At 43.6% G+C, this 23,245-nt stretch overlaps 1 protein-coding gene across 6 annotated transcripts in view; it reads left to right on the top strand.

Moving 5' to 3' along the window:
* itsn2a (intersectin 2a) overlaps positions 1-23,245 on the top strand; it is a 35,130-nt gene that overhangs the window by 10,700 nt on the left and 1,185 nt on the right. For 2 of the 6 annotated variants that reach the window (XM_058613359.1, XM_058613360.1), the window contains exons 3-39: positions 1,201-1,293; positions 1,409-1,472; positions 1,881-2,056; positions 2,357-2,566; positions 3,459-3,552; positions 5,367-5,509; positions 5,693-5,756; positions 6,189-6,326; positions 6,413-6,519; positions 6,602-6,864; positions 6,951-7,100; positions 7,194-7,334; positions 7,440-7,527; positions 7,619-7,758; positions 8,667-8,747; positions 9,300-9,439; positions 9,540-10,095; positions 10,354-10,520; positions 10,619-10,679; positions 11,610-11,836; positions 11,930-11,970; positions 12,097-12,263; positions 12,434-12,467; positions 12,581-12,702; positions 14,026-14,122; positions 14,879-15,070; positions 15,198-15,242; positions 19,475-19,596; positions 19,689-19,795; positions 20,352-20,535; positions 20,644-20,742; positions 20,830-20,997; positions 21,568-21,780; positions 21,874-21,995; positions 22,109-22,191; positions 22,730-22,813; positions 22,890-23,063. In XM_058613359.1, coding sequence (XP_058469342.1) covers positions 1,201-1,293; positions 1,409-1,472; positions 1,881-2,056; positions 2,357-2,566; positions 3,459-3,552; positions 5,367-5,509; positions 5,693-5,756; positions 6,189-6,326; positions 6,413-6,519; positions 6,602-6,864; positions 6,951-7,100; positions 7,194-7,334; positions 7,440-7,527; positions 7,619-7,758; positions 8,667-8,747; positions 9,300-9,439; positions 9,540-10,095; positions 10,354-10,520; positions 10,619-10,679; positions 11,610-11,836; positions 11,930-11,970; positions 12,097-12,263; positions 12,434-12,467; positions 12,581-12,702; positions 14,026-14,122; positions 14,879-15,070; positions 15,198-15,242; positions 19,475-19,596; positions 19,689-19,795; positions 20,352-20,535; positions 20,644-20,742; positions 20,830-20,997; positions 21,568-21,780; positions 21,874-21,995; positions 22,109-22,191; positions 22,730-22,813; positions 22,890-23,063 — 5,157 coding nt within the window. The remainder of the gene's footprint in view (positions 1-1,200; positions 1,294-1,408; positions 1,473-1,880; positions 2,057-2,356; positions 2,567-3,458; positions 3,553-5,366; positions 5,510-5,692; positions 5,757-6,188; positions 6,327-6,412; positions 6,520-6,601; positions 6,865-6,950; positions 7,101-7,193; positions 7,335-7,439; positions 7,528-7,618; positions 7,759-8,666; positions 8,748-9,299; positions 9,440-9,539; positions 10,096-10,353; positions 10,521-10,618; positions 10,680-11,609; positions 11,837-11,929; positions 11,971-12,096; positions 12,264-12,433; positions 12,468-12,580; positions 12,703-14,025; positions 14,123-14,878; positions 15,071-15,197; positions 15,243-19,474; positions 19,597-19,688; positions 19,796-20,351; positions 20,536-20,643; positions 20,743-20,829; positions 20,998-21,567; positions 21,781-21,873; positions 21,996-22,108; positions 22,192-22,729; positions 22,814-22,889; positions 23,064-23,245) is intronic. The other 4 variants (XM_058613361.1, XM_058613363.1, XM_058613362.1 and 1 more) reach the window with 4 other exon arrangements.

The following is a 23,245-nucleotide window of genomic DNA, read 5'->3' as shown; positions in this document are numbered from 1 at the left end:
TATTTATTCTCAAACTCATTACTCCCTGTTGTGACGAGTCTGTGCTCGCATTTTGTTTGAGGGCTGTACTGCTGTGGTTCCTATGGTAACAATCACTGACAGGAAAGGCCCGTCTGTTGCTGTCAACCACCGAAAGATGAGGTGGTGAGGAAGAAGAGGAAGCATTTTGAATGTAGTTTACAACTGATCAACTTGCCTGTCCCCTTGTCTACATCCCTGTCTTTCACTTACTGTCATATAGATGGATCTGTGCATAATGTCCATATAATCAAGTATGCTCTTAAAATGGCTTCAGAGCTTTTAAAGTTAAGGGAACAAACCGTGACAGAAGAGGCTTTTATTATGGCCTGATTGATCATCATCAAACCCCCTCTATCAAAACCCCAATATGGTTATAATATGATTAAGAATTTCACACTGCTTCAAACTTTAACTTTATGTTTAATTCCTTGCCAACCCTGAATTTACCTTGAGATGCAAGATTAGAGCAAAGTGCAAAACTGCTTACTGGACATTTTTATACATTAATCAGTGTCGGGAGGTGGTTAGGAGTGGATTCATCTGAGAGGGAGACCTCATTTGAGATGGAAATTATGCAGACATTTTGGATGGTGATGTAGAAAAAGACTGCCTACTGAATTTATTATTAACCTTTCTGCTGTCTGTGGGGAGGGTTTTTTTTAAAAATCTAGAATATTCTTCATACTTACAAATGATATTGGTGCATTAATGTAAAGTTATAATGAGCTTTATCTTGTAATCACATTCCAGTTGAACCAGCAGCATCAGTTGACAGTGTGTTCTAGTTACTTTAAAAACTCATCAAATTCTCTCATTTATCTTTTATTATTTATTATGTAACGCTATATTATGTGCTGCTTTTATTTACTCCCTACTTTCTTTTCTGAGCATGTTGTGCTTTTACTTTTTAAAAATGCAGACAGCGACAAGGACACACAAGGTTAGGAAAAGTTCCCAGGCCAATTTCAAACCATGGATGTGATAATATGGCATGTGACTTAAGCAGAAGGCTACCAGGAAACCCTTTGGTTCATCACTTTTAAGTGCTCCCTTATCCTGTTACTGCACATTAAATATAATGACAGGATATACGTCATTAGGACAAAAGGGACTCTCAAATCTGATCAAATGTAAACATAAAACCCTTTAAAATCCGGCCTTATCTGTTCGTATTGTCAGGTGGAGCCTGTATGTGGGCCATCACTCCGGAGGAGAGGGGGAAACACGACAAACAGTTTGACACCCTCGCCCCCGTCCTCGGCTATGTCTCAGGTAGGCTGTTGTCATAGCAAACAGACATGGTGTTTGTTTATGAGCAACATCATGTTGCATTACCTGTGAGCGGTATCAAATGTCTGTCTCTCTTATGGCTTTTATCCATCTGCAGGAGAACAAGCAAGGAAATTCTTCCTCCAGTCTGGCCTGCCTCCTTCTGTCCTGGCTGAAATCTGGTAAGAACAAACTCACTGAAACATATTCAGAATTGTCAATCCACAGTAGGTGAATGAATGGCTCCAATCGTGCCTTCTGTGAGAGTTAGTTTGGTGCTTTGAACTTCCTACTGAGTGCTCATTTCCTCTATAGGCCTGCCCCACCTAGTAAACTGTGTGTGTGACAGAGAGCGAGGGGGCTAGAGGGGGGAGAGAGTGTGCATGTGTTTATTGTAATTAGAACATGCAAGTGTGTGTGTTTTGGTGTTTGTGTGAACAACACCCCTGAAATGCAGAGCCACCACACAGCTTTGTCCCTCGTGTAAATGTATTATTTCTTCTCTAAGCAAAACAAAGAGTCACATGGAATGTATGTTTTGACCACTCCTCCTCCTCCTCTTCTTCCTCCTCCTCCTCCCTCTCCTGTAGGAGCCTAGCTGACATGGATGGTGATGGGAAGATGGACAGACAGGAGTTCTCCATAGCTATGAAGCTCATCAAACTCAAGCTTCAGGGGCGGAACGTACCCTCCTCCCTGCCGATCGTCATGAAGCAGCCTCCTGTCTCCAATTCGGTTTCTACCATACCTTCATCCGCACGTTTTGGTAAAATTGCTGATAAATATAATGCGTTACAGTTTCATTCTTTCTTTTAAAACACAGTCTCTCTCTCTTGCTGGTGTTTTTAGTGCAATGGAAAACGACAAGAAATACTATAGTTATTTCAAAATGTAGCTTTCAAGGAATTATATGCAGCGGTCCTTGATTGAGCCAAATAACATTTTTAACTCTCTTGATTTCGAGTAATTTCATGGATTTTATAATCCAACTTTCACCTCAGTGTCTAAAACATCCATGTGTGTGTGTGTGTTAACTCTGTTCACCCTGTGTATTCCCTCTTTGTAGGAATGGGTTCAATGCCAAACCTGTCCATTGGTCTGTCATCCATGTCCTTCCTAACACCCATGTCAGCCAATCCCCCCATGCCCTCTGTACCTGTACAACCCCTGATGCCAACACCAATGACTCTGCCCCTCATCACCTCCCTGGGAAACGCTGGACTCCCCAACGGCAACATTAACCTCCTCACCCCTCCACTTGTTCCCAACAATGCAGGTCGGTTCTGCAGTGGAACCTTTTCTCATGTTGAGTTTGAAATGCGCATGTATGTGCATGATTTTTGGTCTGTAGAAAAAAACAAGACATTTGAGAACATCATCATTTCCAGGTTTGACGAACACCAATCAACATTTTTTAAGGTTTTCTGATATTTTATGGACCAAACGATTAATGGATTAATTGAGAAGATAATCGACAGATTAATGGATTATGAAAATAATTGAGATTGAGCAATACTTTCACTAAAATCTTAATGGTCCAACCCTGTTAACAAATAAGTCAATACATCGAAGCTACCTTGAACAACTTAGCAAGAACGTAATGAACAAGGTATTAATGCAGAGTTCCCTTATCTCAGGTGTGGTATAACATACAGTATATTCTCAGTCATTTCATCTTTAATTCTCTCTAGATTTCTAATTAACTCACTTACCTCTAACCTTCTATGTCCTTCCTGTGGATGCTCTCTCTTTTAATCTCACTGTGTTTAACTGGTGAAATGAACACTCTAAAGAAAATGAGTAGACTAAGCATTGGTGCTACACAGAATTAGTCTACACAGAAGTGTAGACTAATCCTGTTCAGCGTGGCGTTTGCAGACTACCACTGTCACTTTGTTTTCAGCCAGATGTCAATAACGTTGCTGCCGGACGGAGCTCTGTGTGCTGCGACTGTTAAGTGTGAGCAGATAAGATTAGATGTGCTCACGTTCAAGGGCAGCGGTGGCCCTCTGCAGCGTGGTAAAGATTGATTGCATAAGCAAAAAGACCACATGCGCACTCCGCGTATTTGCAGAGGCATTCATGCATTTTCTCTCAGCAAGTGGAATTATGTGACAATAAAATCTCGCTGCAAACTGACCTCCTTTTTTCATTTTTTTTTTAAACAGTGCTCCCTCTCTCTGGCTTCTCCTCACCCATGGCCTTCTCTCCAAACACTGGCATGTCAAAAGCCAACTCTCTCCTGGACCTTGGATCCAGCAGGTGAGGCCCAACTGTATCCACTCTCCACTAAATAACTAAGTACCCCCAGATAGCCTGTTGAGCCCCTTGTGCTAATTTTATACCAAGATCAGTGTCCACATTTCAGGATGAATCAGCCGTTCACAAAACCACATTTCCTCCGTCCGCACAAATATAAATTAAGAACCAAGTATGTCATTTTCCAGTAAGATGTTACTTTTATTATGCAGTGATTTTTCAGAGTCACACACAGCCAAGACAGCCCATCAGTTTTTTTTGCAGGGGGGAAAGACCCAGAATGAGAACACAGGAAGATGAAACACTTTGATAACAGAGGAAACAGGAAGGGCATTTTGAAATCAGATGCTCAGATCAGAAGTTGGCAAGTGTAGGAAGTTGACTTGTCTCGAGTGAGATATTAGAGGAAAATGGGAGTCGAATGACATTTTATTAGGATGATTTTATCAATGGGAATACAATCGATAAAATTGTGAGGTTTCCATCTATTGTTTATTTTTTCATTTTGACTCGGTGTACTTAATCTCTACTTTTTCTGTTTTACCAGAACAGCTCTTGATATGATTGCCATGAAATGATGTACAGCTATTAGAACGAATCCTAATGTCTTCCTTGGCTTTACATCTAGTTTTACAAGCCATATATTGAAATTCAGCTACACTTTGGTTTAGTTTATGACCAAATCTGCAAAACTGATAATATCCCCCTGTGTGTCAGCCAATGTGTACATGTAAACAAGCTGAAAACAAGATAGTGTACATTGTAAACAGTGTAAATGTTGGTAAAAAAAAACATCAGGATGTTAACTTTAGCTTTGTCTGTGATAATGTTGTTAGTGTCGCAGCTTAAAGCTCAGCGCGCTTCCTGTGTGTCTTCACTAAGCAAAGGAACAGGAATAACCTGAGACCAGTGGGATTCATCACATCATGTGCAAGGAAAATACCAGTTCTTCATCTCGACCTGAAAACGTTACTGGTGGCATGTAGTAAGGAGCGAGGCGGAACAGTAGTATCTAATGTCCGTGATCCTCCTTGTGGTGTTTTGTTTGGTTTGGGAAAAAGGGTACGAGGAGTGTCTGATTTCATTGTTTTGAATGGCTCATACAAAAAAAAAAGTCCTGACCTGAGGGTGTAGGTGGTGAGGCAAGCATTAATAGCTCCACAAAGTAAATACGGGTTGATCCAGCACAACTGTAGCCTCACCATTTCCTTCTAGTATTGAATATTTAACCTCCAGCATCATGCTAGACAAATTGTCCTTGCCTGGTTTTCCACACCACAAAGTTTTAATATGTGACCATATTCCTGCTCTATTTTTCTTTTTATACACATGCATAAGCGCACACACACGTACAGCACTCAGGCATAGACACACATGGGAACAAGCCCCCGGGCAGAGGGAGGATCCCACACTCCATCTCCCTTTGTCTCCCTGAAGCCTCTTCTCTTTCAGAGGAGAGGTGTGAGCTTCAACCCAGCTATAACACATATTTGTCGAATGAACGTGATTGAACCAGCTTGTCCGCTTTGCTATTCTTGCGGACACATTGTTTATAACAAAAACAGAATGGTTGATTAGCTTTGCCGGGGAGTACAGCGCTGTCTTGTTTCAGAGAATCATGTGGTTGTTTGCACTATCGTCCTCTACAGCTAATTAAGAGCTGGAAAATAACACCGGGGAGTCTCGGAGCAATTAGTGGTTTTAAGTCGAGGCTTGACTACGGGGGAGAAAATCCTGACCACATTGTGTTATCGTGACTTTCTCTGTAGGTGATATACTGGCACGTTGACACGTCTCTCTCTTTTCTTTGCCCGTAGTTCAAATTCTTCCTCGACCACGTCTTTGGCCAGTAGCTCTCCAAAGACCGGTGCAAGTGACTGGGCCGTACCGCAGGCCTCCAGACTCAAGTACCGTCAGCAGTTCAACACGCTGGACAAGCTCATGAGTGGCTACTTATCAGGTGCGTCAAACACACACACTCACCTGAATAAAGACGAGCTTCTCTGGGAGCGCTTGGCTGCTTTCAGGTGGTCTTGTCGGCAGTTTGGCGGAGCGTGATCAGGGTCAGCTCAAGGGTTGTTGTGATTTTCTGACTTGACAGAACTTGACAGGCATGTTTTTTTATGTCATTTTGACTTCTCAGGACCTCAGGTTAGAAATGCATTGATTGCATCAAACCTAACGCAGACGCAGCTAGCCACCATCTGGTGAGTATGACTTGAAATGTTGTCAGAGAAAAGTTGTTTTCCCATCAAATGCTTTTTTTTTTTTTTCTTTACTTCAGTTGACTCCCTTTTCCTTGTTCTTGGGTCCAAAACGCAGTAATTACAGCTATCCACCTTATTCCCCCCACATGATACCTTGCATGAATTTATGAGCACGACTCTCAGTACACCTTGTCGCTGAAGCAGCACCGGCATTTTCCATGGTAACTGGATGCCAGTCGCCAAGAGAAATAGTGAAATTTAACATCACCTGTTACACCTCAAACAGGATGCTGTGCTCATACCGCTCATGCCTTCTTCTACATATTACATTTTGCAGTGTTAAAGTAACATTAAACGCGTCATTTTAAGTCAATTTAAGTCATTTGAACATGACACTAAGCGTTAAATGTGTCACTATGGGACTCATCGTAGGACCCTGGCAGATGTGGACAGGGATGGTCAGCTACGAGCCGATGAGTTCATTCTGGCCATGCACCTGGTGGAAATGGCGAAAACTGGCCGACCTCTTCCACTCACCCTGCCTCAAGACCTGGTGCCTCCTTCTCTCAGGTAACACACACACACACAGGATTGACACAAAGACTTCAATTATTATTCATATACAACATGCACACATTTCCCTTTTCTTGTTTCAGAGGAGGAGTCAAGTCCCCTGAGCTTGTCAATGGAACGGGGCCCTACATAACTCCCTGTTTAATTGACACAACCGAGCCAGAACTTCTGCAAAAAGGCAAGAGCAGTGGTATGCCGTGCTCCACACACTGCATGTGTTGCCACAACTGTGAGTTTCTCACCTTCACCCGTTTCCTGTATCTCTCTCTTAGTGTCCTTTGAAGACAAGCTGAAAGAGAACTTTGCACGAGGCAGCGCCGAGCTGGAGAAGCGGAGACTGGCTCTGGAAGATGAACAGAGGAAAGAGAGAGAGAGGAGGGAGAGGGAGGAAAGGGATGCCCAGGAAAGGAGGGAGAGGGAGGCCAGGGAGCAGGAGAACCGTAGGAGGCTGGAGGAGGAGAGACGGTTGGAGAGGCAGAGAGAGATGGAGAGACAGAGGGAGGAGGAGAGACTGCGGGAGCTGGAAAGGAAAGAGGTGAGTGGGAGAGGTAGTCTCGCTTATAAAAATGCCGTCTACATTAGATACTTCTATCTTGTGATTCTCTTTCTTGATACGTCAAGGCAGCAAAGCAGGAGATGGAGCGCCAGCGAAGGGAGGAGTGGGAACGGGGGAGAAAGGAGGAGCTGGGCAGGAGGAGAGAGGGGGAGCAGGAGGAAATCTCTCACCTCAGGGCCAAAAAGAGAAGTCTGGAGTTGGAGCTGGAGGCTGTGGTGAGACTGCGTTGACTCTCACATGTGTGCACGCTCACAAATGTCCAGTGTTCATGAAGCTATGGCTATAGAGCGGTGTCGTCTGGTCTGCAGGGCACCAAACACAAGCAGATCTCAGACCGGCTCCGTGACGCGCAGAGCAAAAGGCGGATTCAGAAGGCGGAGGTGGACCTCGTCAACCAGAAGAGGGACGCACGCATCGCGGAGATCAACACACTGCAGCTACAGTTTGAGGTCAAAGGGAACTTTGTTTGTTGCAGTCCTGCCCATCGAACTTTAAAATGTAAGTTGTTTCTGTCAACATACTTTCTGTTTCTGTTTGTATGGATTGGGTCGCAGGAGTGGCAGAGGAAGCTCTCACAGCTGGTTCCAGAGCAACAGAGGCTGACTGAGAAGCTGCGAAACATCACAGTCAACAAACTCCCAGGTGGGTAACAAATGCCTTCCTCCAAAATATACAGACACAGCATCACTGTGCCGCTCTCCGTCGTCTCTGACCTTTGCCCTTTGGCTTGTAGCGGAGTCTTTGACCAATCTGACCACAAGCGTAACAGAGAAAAGTGTGAACTGCCGGAGGCTGAAAGACCAACTCGATACCCTGGAGAGGGAGACGACGGACAAATTGTCCCAGATGGAGCAGTACAACAAAGAGCTTAAGGTCGGTGAACGACCAAATTCACTTAAGATGAAATGAAATAACTGAATCCTGAGACCACCTCAGAGAGAGCACAGTGTTTAGCGGGATGTAGAGTTATGGTCTGTGACGTCCGCCATAAATCTTTAGAGAAACATCATTTACAATAAATGAATTGAGAAAATTTATGTCACACAAAAAATTCATTGGGTTTCCATGAGTTTCCATCCATGATCAAAGTCAAAACACTTGCTGTAATTATGGAAGCCATTACCATAAACATCAAGGTCACGTTCAAATTACATCCATTTTCATTTAGTGCAGAAAACTGGAAAGAAAAGACTGCCTGCAACTTAATAAAGGGACGTTTAAAATTGCTCAGTATCGGTCAGTGGCATAAAAATGAGGAAAAAAAGAGCCTTTTTCTCTCTCTCTGCTTCAGTGCAGGCTTCATTGTAACAGAGCAAACGCAGGAGTTTTTGAAATACTGCGACGAGATCTTGTTCAACTGGTCACAGTAGCTCTAGAGTTTCACCCTTCAGGCAACCAAAAACCATGTCATCTAAATAATGATTATGCACACACACACACACACACACACCTTGTCTGGCAGAGTGTCACATTTTTTTAGACCCCGGGGACGAATGATGTCACACCGTCTCACTAACAGTTTTGGCATAAATAAGCCCATTTTCTTCAGTCTGTAAAATTGTTTTCAGTTTTTTCTTAACTGCCGTTTGAAGCTTTTAACCCTTTCCTTTCTCTCCTTCCTCTCCCTTTCTTCTGCTTCCCACTTACTGGATGCGTTTCTTTTTCCTCTCACAACCTTCCTTCATCTGCGTGTGCATCAATTGCGTTTCCCTTGAATGCTTTTTCCTCTGTCATCCCCATTTTCGCACTCCCTCTATCACCACTCTGTGTTGCTTTCATAGCTTGGGGATATGGATGACTGTGTCCTGCGGGGCCTTCTGTCTCTCCTGGCCTGCCTCAGCCAGCTCTTCCTTCTCATCAAGGTTGTCCTTCCTCCTCCTCTGTCTCTCTCTCTCTCTCTCTCTACACCTCCTACTGTGCAATCATTTTCACCACTCCTTCTAATTTCTTTTTTTGCGTCTCTCGTTTTTCCTCTGTCTCCTTTTCGTCCTGCGATGATCCAATCTGTTCGCTCATCCCGCATTTTAGTTTTCTCTCGTATGGATTTGTTCTAGCGTGTGTTTACAGTGTAAGCAGGATGCACTTTGAGGGTAAAACACACACACACACACACACACACACACTGTAACGAAGAGAAAACATAACCTCAACTTCACATGTACACGTATCTGCATGTTAGACAGGTTTTTTTTGCATGTTTGGAATGCATTTATTCAGTTGCATCAAATACCGCCATATTGTGCTTCATGCCGCCTTCTGTGGATTGAGCAGGAATGATAAAATAAATACAGATATCTGCTTTGTGTTTGTGGCGAAATCAAAGCTGGCACGTCCAGTACTTGTTGCAACTGATTATGACTATGCTTGTGTCGGGGTTTTTTTTTTTTCCCCCTCTGATCTTGTGACTGCATCAGGAGCTGAGGGAGAAGCAGGTGAAGCAGCAGACTGTGCTGGACGACCTGTACAGAGTCAAAGAGGAGAAACTCAGGGAGCTGCAAAGGCGCAGGGAGGAGGAGAGAGAAAGGAAGAGGAAGGAGGACGAGGAGGCGGCCAGGTGAGTGCCCGCAAACGTGTGATTTACCGTCGGTGCAAGCAGCAGATTTGCATTGTTTTGTGGTTACCAAGGCTCTTAAGATTTGAAATTTACTTCACAGACAGGCCAAGTTGGAGCAAGAGAGGAAGGAGCAGGAGCGGAGGGAGCAGGAGAGGAAGGAACAGGAGCGGAGAGAGCAGGAGAGGAAGGAACAGGAGCGGAGAGAGCAGGAGAGGAAGGAACAGGAGAGAAGGGAACAGGAGCAGAGGGAACAGGAGAGAAGGGAACAGGAGCGGAGGGAGAAAGAGGAGGAGGAGGCCCGGCAGAGGAAGCTCCTGGAGGAGCAGAGGGCCAGACAGAGGAAGGAGGAAGAGGAGAGGGAGGCACTGGCTTGCCTCCGAGCAGCCCAGGAGAAAGCGCGGGAAGAGGAGAGCCGGAGAAGGCGAGAGGAGGAGGAGGAGGAAGAGAAGAAGAGGAAAAAGGAGGAAGAAGAAAGAAAATGGAAAGAGGAAGAAGAGAGGAGGAGGAGGAGGAAAGAGGAGGAGGAGCAGCAAAGAGGGCAGCAGCTGGTGTCGGTGGGAAAGCGGTCGGTGAAGCTGACCCCGTACAGAGCCCTGTACTCATTTGTCGCCCGCAACGCGGATGAGCTGAGTATAGACGGGGACTGTCTCATCGAGGTACGCGAGACGCACACACCGCACTCGCACCGTCCCACGTTTACATGCAGCTGCTGTGTTAACAGCACTTCCTGTCACATAAATAAGTCATGATTCATTTATTTTTTTTAATTTAACTTTCACTGCCTCATTGGCACGTTTAATGTGGCCCATAACATTCTGTACATCCAATTAAAATTCATCGGAAGCAGTTTATTATTTATAATTATACACAGCAAAATAAATTGATAATTTCAATTGATTTTTTCCATCGTGCAGGTGGATGAACAGACTGTCGGTGAGCCTGGGTGGTTGTGCGGGAGTTACCGTGGAAACAGGGGTTGGTTCCCCCAGAGTTATGCAGAGAAATGTACCACACACTCCTCTTCTGAGACGGTCCCCTCTTCACCTGTGAAAACCTCCTGTCCGCCACCGCTTCACGCAAGGTAGCACACAGGAAGACACAGCACTCGACAGCGCCCAACAAAGACGTTTTATGCTTTCCAGTCATTAAGATATCTATTTTCTCCTCCTTTTTTTTCAGAATCCCTGGTGGTGAGGGAACGGGCGATAATGCTGCTCCTGTCCAATCCGTTGCTTTACAGGTAAAGAGAACAGTGCTCTCGGCAGTAGATTTAGTTATTTTCAAGATTATTTTCTTTGTTCCTAGTGGACAAAAAAAACCCAGACATGGTCTTTGTTGCTGTGTCACTTTAGAGATTAGCATTCATTTTCAAAAAAAAGAAGAGTCCATCATTTATTCAGGGTCATTGTCGGACTCATCTGTTGTCATGGTTTTTATTATTACCACAATGAAAGAGGCACAGGAGACCTGAGCTAATGTTGGGGGGGAAAGAATGAAAGAAAGGTGATTAAAAATTATCCTCAGAAGTGCCAGTTTTCCGGGGCAATCTGTCTGGACGAACACTCAGTACTGACAAAATAACCATGCATATATATATATATACATACATTCCTTTCATCATTTCATGCCTGCGGGTTAATGTTTGTAGTATATGGTGGCCAAAGAACTAGGTCTGGCCTGGCTACACACACACACACACACAGATGCTCTTGCAGCAGCATGGCTGTCTATTTATAGCCTCTCTCTTTTGGGAGTTCCCCTCTCTCTCTTTCTCTCTCTGCAGGTCACACAGACGTTTACTGATCTCCATCTCCCAAAAGACAATGTCAGTGTTTGTTGGTTCTGGCATTTGTAGGTTATGGTGGATTTTAAGATTTGGGTGAAGTCACATCCCTGTTGCAACGAGGGCTGAGTTTAAAACATGGCAGCACCACCAGGAGCTACTCCACTAAAGGCACCGCCATGTTTAAAAAGCAGACGTCTTGATTTATTTCGGATTTTAAATCTATGAAGACAGAGGTTTTGCTTCTCTGAGAATCTTTCAAGTCAAACGAAGACTATTATTGTAATCTAGAAAAGTCCTTCATGTCATGTTAGACCCCATTTTGTTCTTGCTTTCTTGTTTCTAATACATAAAAATAAAGAGTTCTCCTCTCCTCTCGCTCCTCAGTCCTCGGCGTGTGCGGTGGCCCGTGCCGTCTCCTCGTGGTCGGCCACCTCGGACACCGACCTCAGCCTCGGCTCCGGTGAGTCCGTCACCGCTCTGCTGAGCTTCTCACAGGGTGACGTCATCACTGTGCTGCAGCAGCGGGACCAGTGGTGGCTGGGGCAGCTCAACGGGACGCAGGGATGGTTCCCCCAAAACTATGTCACTTTGGAGACGGGCGGAATTACAGAGTATGCACACACACACACACGCGCGTTAGCACACACGCACATATCTATAGCTGAATGTAGGTCTTAACCGACTGTGTCTTGTTCCGTTTGTAGTGTAGATGCGTCTGACGCGGGCGACTCAATTCCACTAGAGGGTAAGTATAGTTAAAACAAATGTGAATAAATCATTCCATTTAATCATAATAAGCTGTTGACCTGTCACAAATAACTCGGTGTGGTTCGTGGCTCTGCCTTATATTCTCATATTTAATGTCGTCCAGACTATGTGGCCTTGTACACGTATGAGAGCCCAGAGGTGGGGGACCTGACATTTGTTGAAGGGGATGTTGTCATGGTGACGGAGAGAGAAGGAGAGTGGTGGCGAGGCTCTATCGGGGACCAGACCGGGGTGTTCCCCTCCAACTATGTCCGGCCTGTCGAGCCAGAGGTCAGTCACCAGTACTATCCATACATTTCTCACCTCAGTTTAAAACAGTTTATTAATAATAATAATAATAATAATAATAATAATAATTGAAAGTTTGGAAACCTGTAATAATCATTTGGTGTTGAGTCCCTGGTTGAATAATGCACTTATCTACCACTTTACTAATTTAGGTGTCAAAAGCTGGAGTTTCAATCAAGAAACCTGGTGAGTCATGTCACACACACACGTGCACGCACACCCCCTGTGATTACTCATCATTGTCTTGATCTTTACTTCATCTCTGACTGTGTCTGTGTGTGTGTGTGTTTGCTTCTCAGAGATTGCCCAGGCGGTCACCACCACCGCTAACCCTACTGTATATCAGCTACATCTGTCCCCGGGGCAACTGATCGTGGTCTTGGCCAAGAACTCCACCGGCTGGTGGCTGGGAGAACTGCAGGTCACTAACGGATCTCTTTCAGAATTATAGCAGTTTTTAAATAACATTAATATTAGTACCTATAACTACCTAATGGCTCCTGTGCAAATCTTTTAATTTTGGCTTAATGTTTAAGGTCAGTTGCACCTCGTGGTGTCATATAACCATGGTTACTACGTCATACGCCAGTTCTCTTAAATCCACTGCGCATTTTTAGTGAGAAATATTTAAATATCCGCAGTCCTTGGCTTAATGGGTGAACCTTGTGAACGTAATGTCCTGAATTTTGTGACAAAATGTGTGTGGGATGCTTCATTAATAAGTGAGGAAGCAAATATTGATAGAATATGTAGTACTTACACACACATAATTGTGTAATTTTTGTCCTGCGCGTATCCGACATGGATCTAGTGCACACAAGACATTGTATTATCACATCTATCCCTAAGCAAATATACACCTTCCAGAGAAAACTGTGGAAGTGTTTTTTCATCCAGATCAGACACACCGTGCATCACATTGCAATACGCAGTATCTCTCAAAGCAAATAAGCTCTCCTTTACAGCATAACATAAGCTGTAAAGCCTCCTACCACAGAGATGTCCACAGAGAGGATACTTGTGGATACAGGCTAAGGTGTAGCGGGAGGTTTTTCCCTAGCAACCGTCTAAGTCAGGAGTTAAACTAACAGCACACTCTATAGTAAAGTAGTGACAAAAACGATCACCAAAGTATTCAAAAATGGAATATAACTGTTAGTCGGTGGCCTAGTGCGATAAGTAAGTAGAAAGCATGTGTATCTTAATTTAATATTACCATCTTATTACAGCTGAATTGTACATGTGTTAGTATGTGCTGATCAATAAAGAGCTGGTGAGAATTGGACACAGGGTTACAGGAGTTAAAACCGGTTTTATCCATCTACAGCATGAGCCTCTTTTCTGCTGTGGCTGCAGTTATAGCACTAATTATTGCCTTTTCTAAATGTGCAATAATGAGATGGCTGGAGTCAAGTCAGCAGCGAGAGGTGAAGAGTTCAGCCTTTAAGATTTCAGTAGTGTCGTTCATTGATTCCACAACTTTGGTACATTAAATAATGACCACAAAAGTGGATCTGCCGTGTTCAGTTTTCATAAACCTCGATCAGAGAGGATGAGGCCGCGAATTTCGTCTTTTGGCTTCAGGCTTTGGGCTGACTATATGAAGGCTGTCAACACAAAAATGTTCTCGCTTTAAAATGATTTGCATTAGTCAGATTTTTAGAGATTCAGCACTGTGCCCGGAAACAAAATCGATTCAACTCTCGAGATTGATTTCCTCTCACTCGCTGTTTTCCCCCTCCAGGCTCGGGGAAAGAAGCGGCAGAGAGGCTGGTTTCATTCATCTCATGTCAAGCTCCTGGGTCCCACGTGCAACAAGTCCTCCCCCTCCCCTCTGCCCGGTAATAAGTGACACTCTCTGCGCACACAACACCCTGTTTGTGATGAGTCAGCAACATCCATCGAGTTTTCCTGGATTCCTGTGCTTTTGTAATTAACCACCAGACTCAAGAATCATTTAAAATGGATTGATAAGAGATAATACAAGGTTATACTTTACCTGATAACCCCACTTATAACTGTCGCTGTGATTCTATGTCTTTGATTTTTTTTTTTATCTTAGGAACAAGTGCCATTAAATTACTAATAATAATTCCATGTATCTAAAAGTGATTAACCAATAGACACGTTCACTCCCTCTTCCACAAAATTGCTAAGTGGAGTGTTTGGCATTTTATGATTTCACACTTGAACAGCATTGTCGGTACTTAATATCCAATTACTGTTGCAGTTTTTCTACTGTAATCAATATAAAGTCTCGGAGTTTTCACTCAATAGTGCTTTTACAAAATCCAGTAGGGATTACGCTGTAATATCCTATCAATTAACTCAAGCCTCTGAAAACTAGATTTCAAATAAGTAATAAGTGTACCCTTATAAAATGTAGTATGTATGGCCAAACACAAAGCAGTTACCCTTATAGTAATATATAAACATTACTTTTTTTTTAAAAACGTTAATAGAGACTACAAATCCTCGCCCACAGTTTTACAAACAATGAGAAAAACCCTCCAGTCTGTATTTATTTACAGATCTATTGCTGTTGCCATTGCTGTCGGGCCTTTAATAACAACACTTCTGTGCCTCTCATTTCTCAGTGTGCCAAGTTATTGCGATGTACGGCTACACCGCCGCCACTCGGGACGAGCTGAGCTTCACGAAGGGTCAGCTGATCAACGTTCTGGACAAGACAAACCCCGATTGGTGGAAGGGAGAAGCCAATGGGGTCACAGGCCTGCTGCCCACTAATTATGTCAAGATGACGACGGAATCGGATCCCAGCCAGCAATGTGAGTACACTTCAAGGTTTTGTTTTGGTCTCGACAAGATTTCTCAGAGGGACAATTCTTTGTGTTGTGTCTTTTTTTTTGAGAGAATATCAATGAGAAGCTCATTGGTTGACTTGACTCACTCCAGGTTTGCTAGATTCCTCATCCATGTCAGAGCATGGAGAGAGTGAGGGTAAGTTTGAAATGGTGTGTCAGTCTCTTGTCAGTCACTGTGGCATCACTGGTGAACTAAAAACCCCATTGCACTTAAAAGGCTTAATCCCTTCCATATGCTGTCAAGTCTTCATAGTGGGTGTCGATTGTGGTAACTACCGAAATAAACATTCCCTCAAATCCAAGCAAACATAATAGATTGGGAATTTAATCATCCGTTTTTATGTCAAGAAATTGTTTGACTATTGTCTTCATTTTTGAGATTGCAGAGTTCGATGAAAAGACACCACTCTCTAAATTAAAAGTGAAGCGCTTAAATCTCACTGTAGCTTATTAACATTAAAACATGGCAGCAGAGGAAGCGTTAGCCTGGCCCAGTTTTTAAAGGTATAAAATGAAATGCACCTCATTAAATAGCACATTAAAATGTATTTAATTTAATTTTACAATAAATATTCTGATCTAACCTAGCTGTTTTCCCAAAGCCACCATGTAAAGGAACAGTGTGTGGAAATTAATGGCATCCAGGGGGGAAATTACATATTGCAGCCGTCTGATTACCCTTTCCCTCACACTCTACACAAGTATATATTTATTGCCACCCGAAGACGAATTATGGTGGCCTTCAGGCATCGTAAAAACATGAAAAATCCTACCTGCTGCCACTGTTTGATTTGTCAACTCTGGGCTACACATGGTGGTAAAACTTAGTGGAAACAAACGGCTCCTTTTGAACATAAAGGCCTCACTCAAACACTTCTTAATTGACAGTAAATAAATTAAAGACACAGATCATCAACAACTACTACTTATTGCAAATCAAAGCTTCATTGTCTGTGTGAATTATGATGTATTTATCCACTACATTGTGCTATTGTGTGTGTGTGTACAGTACACTGGGATGCGTGTAATTCCACTTGGGTTTGTAGTCACTTTAAAAAAAAAAAAAAAAAAAAGGCCCCTTTTATGAAAGAGGTGTGTGTTTGAAATGGTTTACAAAGCTTGCATGTTCTCACAGCTGCGGGTGCACTGGTTGATGATGATGATAGTGTGAATTTGTTAAAGGAATACTTCACCGATTTGCATTTAGCTTTGTATTTCTAGAATAGGGTTTTTTTTTTGTGTTTTTGAAAAATTGTGCTTCACATCCTCAGTTTCCCCGGAGTCAAGAAATATCTTAATTCTTTTTTTTATTACGTGCCCACCAGTGACACTTGTTCCAAGCCTTGCTCCACGCTACGCTAACACTCGTAGGGGGACGGGACCTCATTCCCAGAATGTAAACAGTGTCCAACATCTTTGCTAACAGTTACGCTAACACTCGTAGGGGGACGGGACCTCATTCCCAGAATGTAAACAGTGTCCAACATCTTTGCTAACAGTTACGCTAACACTCGTAGGGGGACGGGACCTCATTCCCAGAATGTAAACAGTGTCCAACATCTTTGCTAACAGTTACGCTAACACTCGTAGGGGGACGGGACCTCATTCCCAGATAGTAAACCGTGTCCGCCATCTTTGCTAACAGTTACGCTAACACTCGTAGGGGGACGGGACCTCATTCCCAGATAGTAAACCGTGTCCGCCATCTTTGCTAACAGTTACGCTAACACTCGTAGGGGGACGGGACCTCATTCCCAGAATGTAAACAGTGTCCAACATCTTTGCTAACAGTTACGCTAACACTCGTAGGGGGACGGGACCTCATTCCCAGAATGTAAACAGTGTCCGCCATCTTTGCTAACAGTTACGCTAACAAGACCAGGTGTCACTGGTGGGCACGTAACAAAGAAAAGAATGAAGATATTTCTCGACTCAGGGGAAGCTGAGGTTAGGAAGCACAGTTTTTATTCTACTAATACTAAGCTAAATGCAAATCGGTGAAGTATTCCTTTAAAGCCAACGTAGACGAAACTCAGTGAACTTTTAAAAATCCACTGAACATGACTTATACACACCCCAGTACACACACGGTCTGCGCTTCATTACAGAAATGAATTGACCATCACGCTCCGGCTGATATGACTAGCAATAACATTTACATTTCCAGAGATGCATTATTAATGCACCTGCATGTTAAGTGTCCGGCATTAATATTCAAACTATATTAATGTCTCTTCATCTCTCCTTCATCTCACTCACCTCCCTCTCCCGCGCCTCCACCTCATCTGTTTTTTCTTTCCTCTGTAGGACAGTAATGCTGGCTTTCCTTTCTTCTCCTCCTTCTCCTCCTCCTCTTCTTCCTCTTATTGCTCTTCCTCACCCCCTCTGTCTGAGCCAACCCGAATTGCCCTGTCGCAACAGGAAGTCCAGCTGCCAGCAGGAAGAGCCCAGCTCTGCGCTTTTCATCACACTTGTTTAGGACTGTGGTGTTCTGTGCTTTTCTTAATTCATTTATTTCACTTCTCTTATCTGTTCTTTTTACTGCCCCCCCCCCCAAAATTCCCCGTTACTTCCTCACCCGTACCCCCTCGCTCTCTCCTCGCCTGTGTTTCCCACGATGGTTCTCGAAATAACTAATTAACCAAGAGAGCGAGGGAGAGGCAGCTAGACTTGACTTTTAAAAGCCTTTGTCCCTCCGATACATGCGTATGGACAGTGTGGTTTTGTTTAAGATGAGTGGAAATATGGATCCGATGCTGTTCGGTTACACATCATTATGAAACCTCATTGTAAATGACATCATAATGACGTAATTTAGCGTTCTAAATTAAAGCTTTGAATCCGTACGATAAGGTTTTATAACAGGGTCGCTCAGTCTTGCACTAACAACATGAAACCTTGCGAAAATGGACCAATGTGAAAACTCACTGTTGCTTAAACCACCAGTAAACTTAAGTGCTGCTTGCTGACACATCGCTCGAACTAATACTGATTGTGTTACTGTCACACATTTCAATTGATTAATGTTTCGGAGTATTTAAAAAAAAAAAAGTCTCATCCTGTAACTGAACATCACCAGCAAAGAAACAACCGTTAAGAGTCGATTCAGAGGAAATGACACCACACTGCTGACATTTACGTCTTAGTCATAGGGCTGAACAATTCACCGACGCAGGAGGCGCATTGTTTCTTAAAGGGATAGTTCGGATTTTGCAATGAATTAAGTTATATGACACAGACCCCAGGAGTAGAGTGGATGCAACGTTGTTAAATCATTTAAAGAGGCTTCAGTTCAGAGCCGAGGAAAGTAGTTCCTAGAGAGATTGCTTCTCTTTCTCTCTCTCTGTGTGTACTCTGGTTCATAAAGATAACCCGTTGGATTTTAACATACTGATGGGCAGGGGTTGTATTGCTCCAACATGTTAACATAACATATGCATGCATGCATGTTTGTGGTTTGAAACCCGTCAGTTTTGTGTCCCAAACTACTTTTCTCGGCTCTGAACCGGAGCCTCGTTGAATGATCTAACAACGTCGAATCCACTCTACCCCTGGTGGTTTGTGTCATACAACATCACGTTCAAAAATCCTAACTATCCCTTTAAAGCCAAACATGTGTTAAGCCAGAAATCAATAAATAACATATCTTAAGGCCATTTTTAGATGAAATATTGGCCTGGCCTGCTACAGACTGAAGAAAACATCTTTGTTTCTCACAAATGTGCGCAAATATCACAGTAATCATTTTAAATATGTTATTCAAATGAAAATGAGAATAATTATGTATAAACTAGTATGCCCTCTCTCATCGTCTGAATCGTATCGCGAGAGTAATGTCAGTCAAAACAGTCGTAATTAGCTATTTAGTCCAAACCGTTCAGCCCTACTTAATAACATTTGCCAAGTTTAAACCTCAAAGACTTGAACCACCACCCAAGTCTTCCACTGCTCCGTCAACTCAAGCATGAGCTACTTTATTTAGTCACACCTATGCAACCATTCGGAGTGAGCACTCCACCATGAAAGGTGCTTCATCTCTCTCTCTCTCTCTCTCTCTCTCTCTAATCCACTGTCCATGGTAGCATTGTTGTTAGCATTAGCATTGCCTGGTCCGTCCGATATCAACCCATGCACCGCCACTACGATGTGCCTCACTCTTGTCTGTGCATTAAATGTAAATAAAATCTCACAGAACTGAACAATAATAAAAAACGAGATTTTAACATGCCGATGATGGTGTGCCGTGTTTCGTGTGCGCTCGTGACTCACTGTGTGCATGGGATGCATGCATGTCTGCATGTGTTTGTTTGCTTGGGCGCGTGTGTGTGTGCGTACGTGCGTGCGTGCGTGTGTGTGTGCATGCTACAGGGTGTGCCAACCTGATGACGTTGGACACCATGACTCCTCAGGAGAGGAAGAGGCAGGGTTATATCCATGAGCTCATCCAGACTGAGGAGACGTATGTGGAGGATCTGGAGCTGGTTCTAGAGGTACAGACTCAGGGATGAATTAAGATTAAGACCTTGTAAGAATATTTCTGTTATTGTTTTCCTACTTATTTGTGTGTGTTTGTGTATCTCAGGTGTTCTACAGGCCCATGTCTGAGTCAGGACGTTTCACAGAAGCAGAGATGGCCGTTATCTTCGTTAACTGGCGGGAGCTGATAATGTGCAATACTAAACTTCTTAAGTAGGTTCCTCACACTCAACGAAACATGATGCATTCTCTACAAAGCAAAATTCAGAATAGTGCAGGTAATAGAAATAATTAATTTAGAATTAAGATTTCTCAAATAAGGGCCTGTCCACAGGTAAATGGCATTTTGGGTTGTCATCATACTCTTGTGTTTGGAGGTTGTTGCCAATTACTGAAACCAGTCTGAAAAGACGCGAGATATCACTAGAGCACGTCCTCTCCCCAGCGAGTTCAGACACGGGGGGGGGGGGGGAGAAAAAAATAAGATTGTTGAAGATTAACAGTGAAAGTGAATCGTAACATAAGGAGAATACCAAAACCTATTGTCAGCTGCACTGCACATCCACAGCCTGTGACTCCGTCGTCTGTGGATCACAATGTCTTAAAACCTCTAAAGGCACTTGGACGATCAACATATCCTCGCAGTGAATATATTGAAACAAAATGTGCTCCGACCACCACAGACAGTGGCGTATGCACACAGATCTGTGTCCCTGAAGATGGAACAAAAGTCTAAATTGTGGCGTTCCATCTGCCACTTGTGTCTCAGGGCGCTGCGCGTGCGGAAGAAGACGGGAGGAGAGAACATGCCGGTGCAGCTCATAGGAGACCTGCTGGCATCGGAGCTCGCGCACATGCAGCCCTACATCCGCTTCTGCTCGTGTCAGCTCAACGCCGCCGCCCTGCTGCAGAGTAAAACCAACAACCAGCCCGACTTCAAAGACTTCCTCAAGGTACTAAGTATGCGGAGGACACACACACACACACACACACACACACTGTGTCTCTGTAAGACGAACTATAACGTAAATGTTTAAGGCTTACTGTCTTTTTTTGAGCAGAAGATCGCCACGAACTACCGCTGTAAAGGAATGCCACTGTCCAGCTTCCTCCTCAAGCCCATGCAGAGGATCACACGCTATCCCCTGATTATCAAGAACGTATGTCTGTTCCAATAATCCCCGATGCCACTTTTTTGTCCTTTTTTGTCTCGAATCACCCTCACCTTTTACCTTCCCGTCTGTCAGATCCTGGAGCACACGCCTGATGGCCATGCAGACCGCGGGCCACTGAGAGAGGCACTGGAGCGAGCGGAGGAGCTGTGCTCCCAGGTCAATGAGGGGGTCAGGGAGAAGGAGAACTCTGACCGGCTGGAGTGGATTCAGAGCCACGTGCAGTGTGAGGGCGCTATAGAGGTAAACACATTTATCATTGTGTTTTTGACTTTATTATTGTTCATTTTATTTGAATCTATTTGAAGCATGTGCAGCACTTTGGGCAAAAAGGGTTGTTTTTAAATGTGCATATGTAAATACGGTTTGACCTTGACTTTGACTCATACAGGATGAATCATATTAGTAGAGGTTGTTTCTTAATGCTGTGTTATTAGTACTGGACCATGTTGCAGCATCTGTTTCAGTACAACATTTCCAAAGAAACACGTTACTGTAGTGCTTAAAGAGTTAAAGAAAACATCAAATTGTACTTTTTCTGACAGATTTTGTGATTGCGATTTGACTGATTCTTTAATTTAATTCAAACTTCAGTTCAAAAATCACTATGTCATGGATTTAAAATGTGATGAAACAAATGATACCGCCGAAACATCTAATCTCCAATACAAGGATGAGAACTTGAATTAGCATAAAACATAGAATAATGAAATCAATGAATTAAACACCCCTGCTCTGTTGTTCCGGCTTTCTCTCCTCCCTCCATCTCTCCTCCTCATGTCCTCACCGTCTCCCCCTGTATCTCTCTTTCAGCACTTGGTGTTCAACTCGCTGACTAACTGCCTCGGGCCTCGCAAGCTGCTCCGCAGTGGTCGGCTGCACAAGACCAAAAGCAGCAGGGAGCTGTGGGCTTTCCTCTTCAATGATTTCCTCCTGCTGACGCACAGCGCTAAGCCCTTCTCCTCCTCAGGACCGGACAAGCTCTTCAGCCCCAAGACCAGCATCCAACTGAAGATGTACAAAACAGTAAGACGAGACCTTTTTTATAGATTTCATTTCCAATCATTCTCCTCACCCGAGCGTCGTGATGTTCACCGGCGTGTGTTTTCCTCTGTGTAGCCACTGTTTCTGAATGAGGTTCTGGTGAAAACACCTCCCGACCCGTCCAGCGATGAGCCGCTCTTCCACGTCTCGCACATCGATCGTGTCTATACACTCAGAACTGAGACCTTAAACGAGAGGTCCACACACACACACACACACACGTACATCTGCATACATATCAGCAAACACCCTGATTATTGTGATTATTCTGTGTGGAGTATTCACTCGTTCGCTTGTTTTACTTTCACAGGGCAACGTGGGTTCAGAAGATTAAAGCAGCATCTGAACTTTTTATAGAAACGGAGAAGAAAAAGAGAGAGAAGGCTTATCAAGGTAACTTTTCAAAGAAGTTTGAAACGGGTATCACAACATTAAGAGAATTTGTTTTATTTATTTATTTATTTATTTATTTTTTATTCATCTCTGATGATGTGTCATGGTCATTGTATGACTTCATACAATAGATTTCTTGCATACAGCTCCTTTTAAATGAAACATAAGGCAGTGTAAAAATAAGATAGTATAAAAAAGGAAAATGTAATAAATAAGATAATCTTAAGGCACATACTATAGCAGATTAAAGTGGCAATAACACATAATAACAGGTGATAGCAGGTGATATCAGGTTAAAATGGCATAACAGATAACAGATTTAAAGCGGCAGTAGTGCACAGAGAGCTGCTGTTTTAATACCACAGACTGGATTATGTTCAAGCAGGCTGTCCCCCTACTGCTGTCCCTGTCTCCTACCAAATCACGTGTCCACCTGTTTGTATGTTATCCACACATCCTTCACAAACAGACAAAAGCTGGTGTGTGTTTTTTTGTTCCTGTATCTAAAGGCTCTGTGTTGTTGTTTTTTTTACTGTAGCACGCTCTCTGAAAAGCAGCGGCATCGGCCGACTGCTGGTGACTGTCACTGAAGCTCAAGAGCTCAAGGCCTGTAAACCCAACGGTGAGGCCATGTTCACTGGTGTATGGAAACGTGTGCGGCCAGTTCATTTAAACCTGCTTAAATGTGTTCTGACCAGGTAAGAGTAACCCCTACTGTGAGCTGACGATGGGGGCTCAGTGCTACACCTCGCGGCCCGTCAGCGACACTCTGAACCCCAAGTGGAACTTCAACTGTCAGTTCTTCATCAAAGACCTCTACCAGGACGTCCTGTGCATCACTGTGTTTGAGAAAGACCAGTTCTCACCAGATGGTCAGTGGACACACTCACAGAGCTGATTTTACAGCTTTTGGTCAAATTTGTCCAGCCAGTACAGAATGAAGGGGACACACACAGTCACTAGTTTGATGCCAGGCACAAACACCTCTTTGTGGTTTTTATTTACGCTGCAGTCTCTTATTTGCCATCACTGTGACTGTTAGATTATTCTATAT

Source organism: Solea solea, chromosome 17, assembly GCF_958295425.1.
Source record: "Solea solea chromosome 17, fSolSol10.1, whole genome shotgun sequence".
NCBI lineage: Eukaryota > Metazoa > Chordata > Actinopteri > Pleuronectiformes > Soleidae > Solea > Solea solea.
Note: the sequence above shows the minus strand (reverse complement) of the source record. Positions and strands in the feature narration are given on the sequence as shown.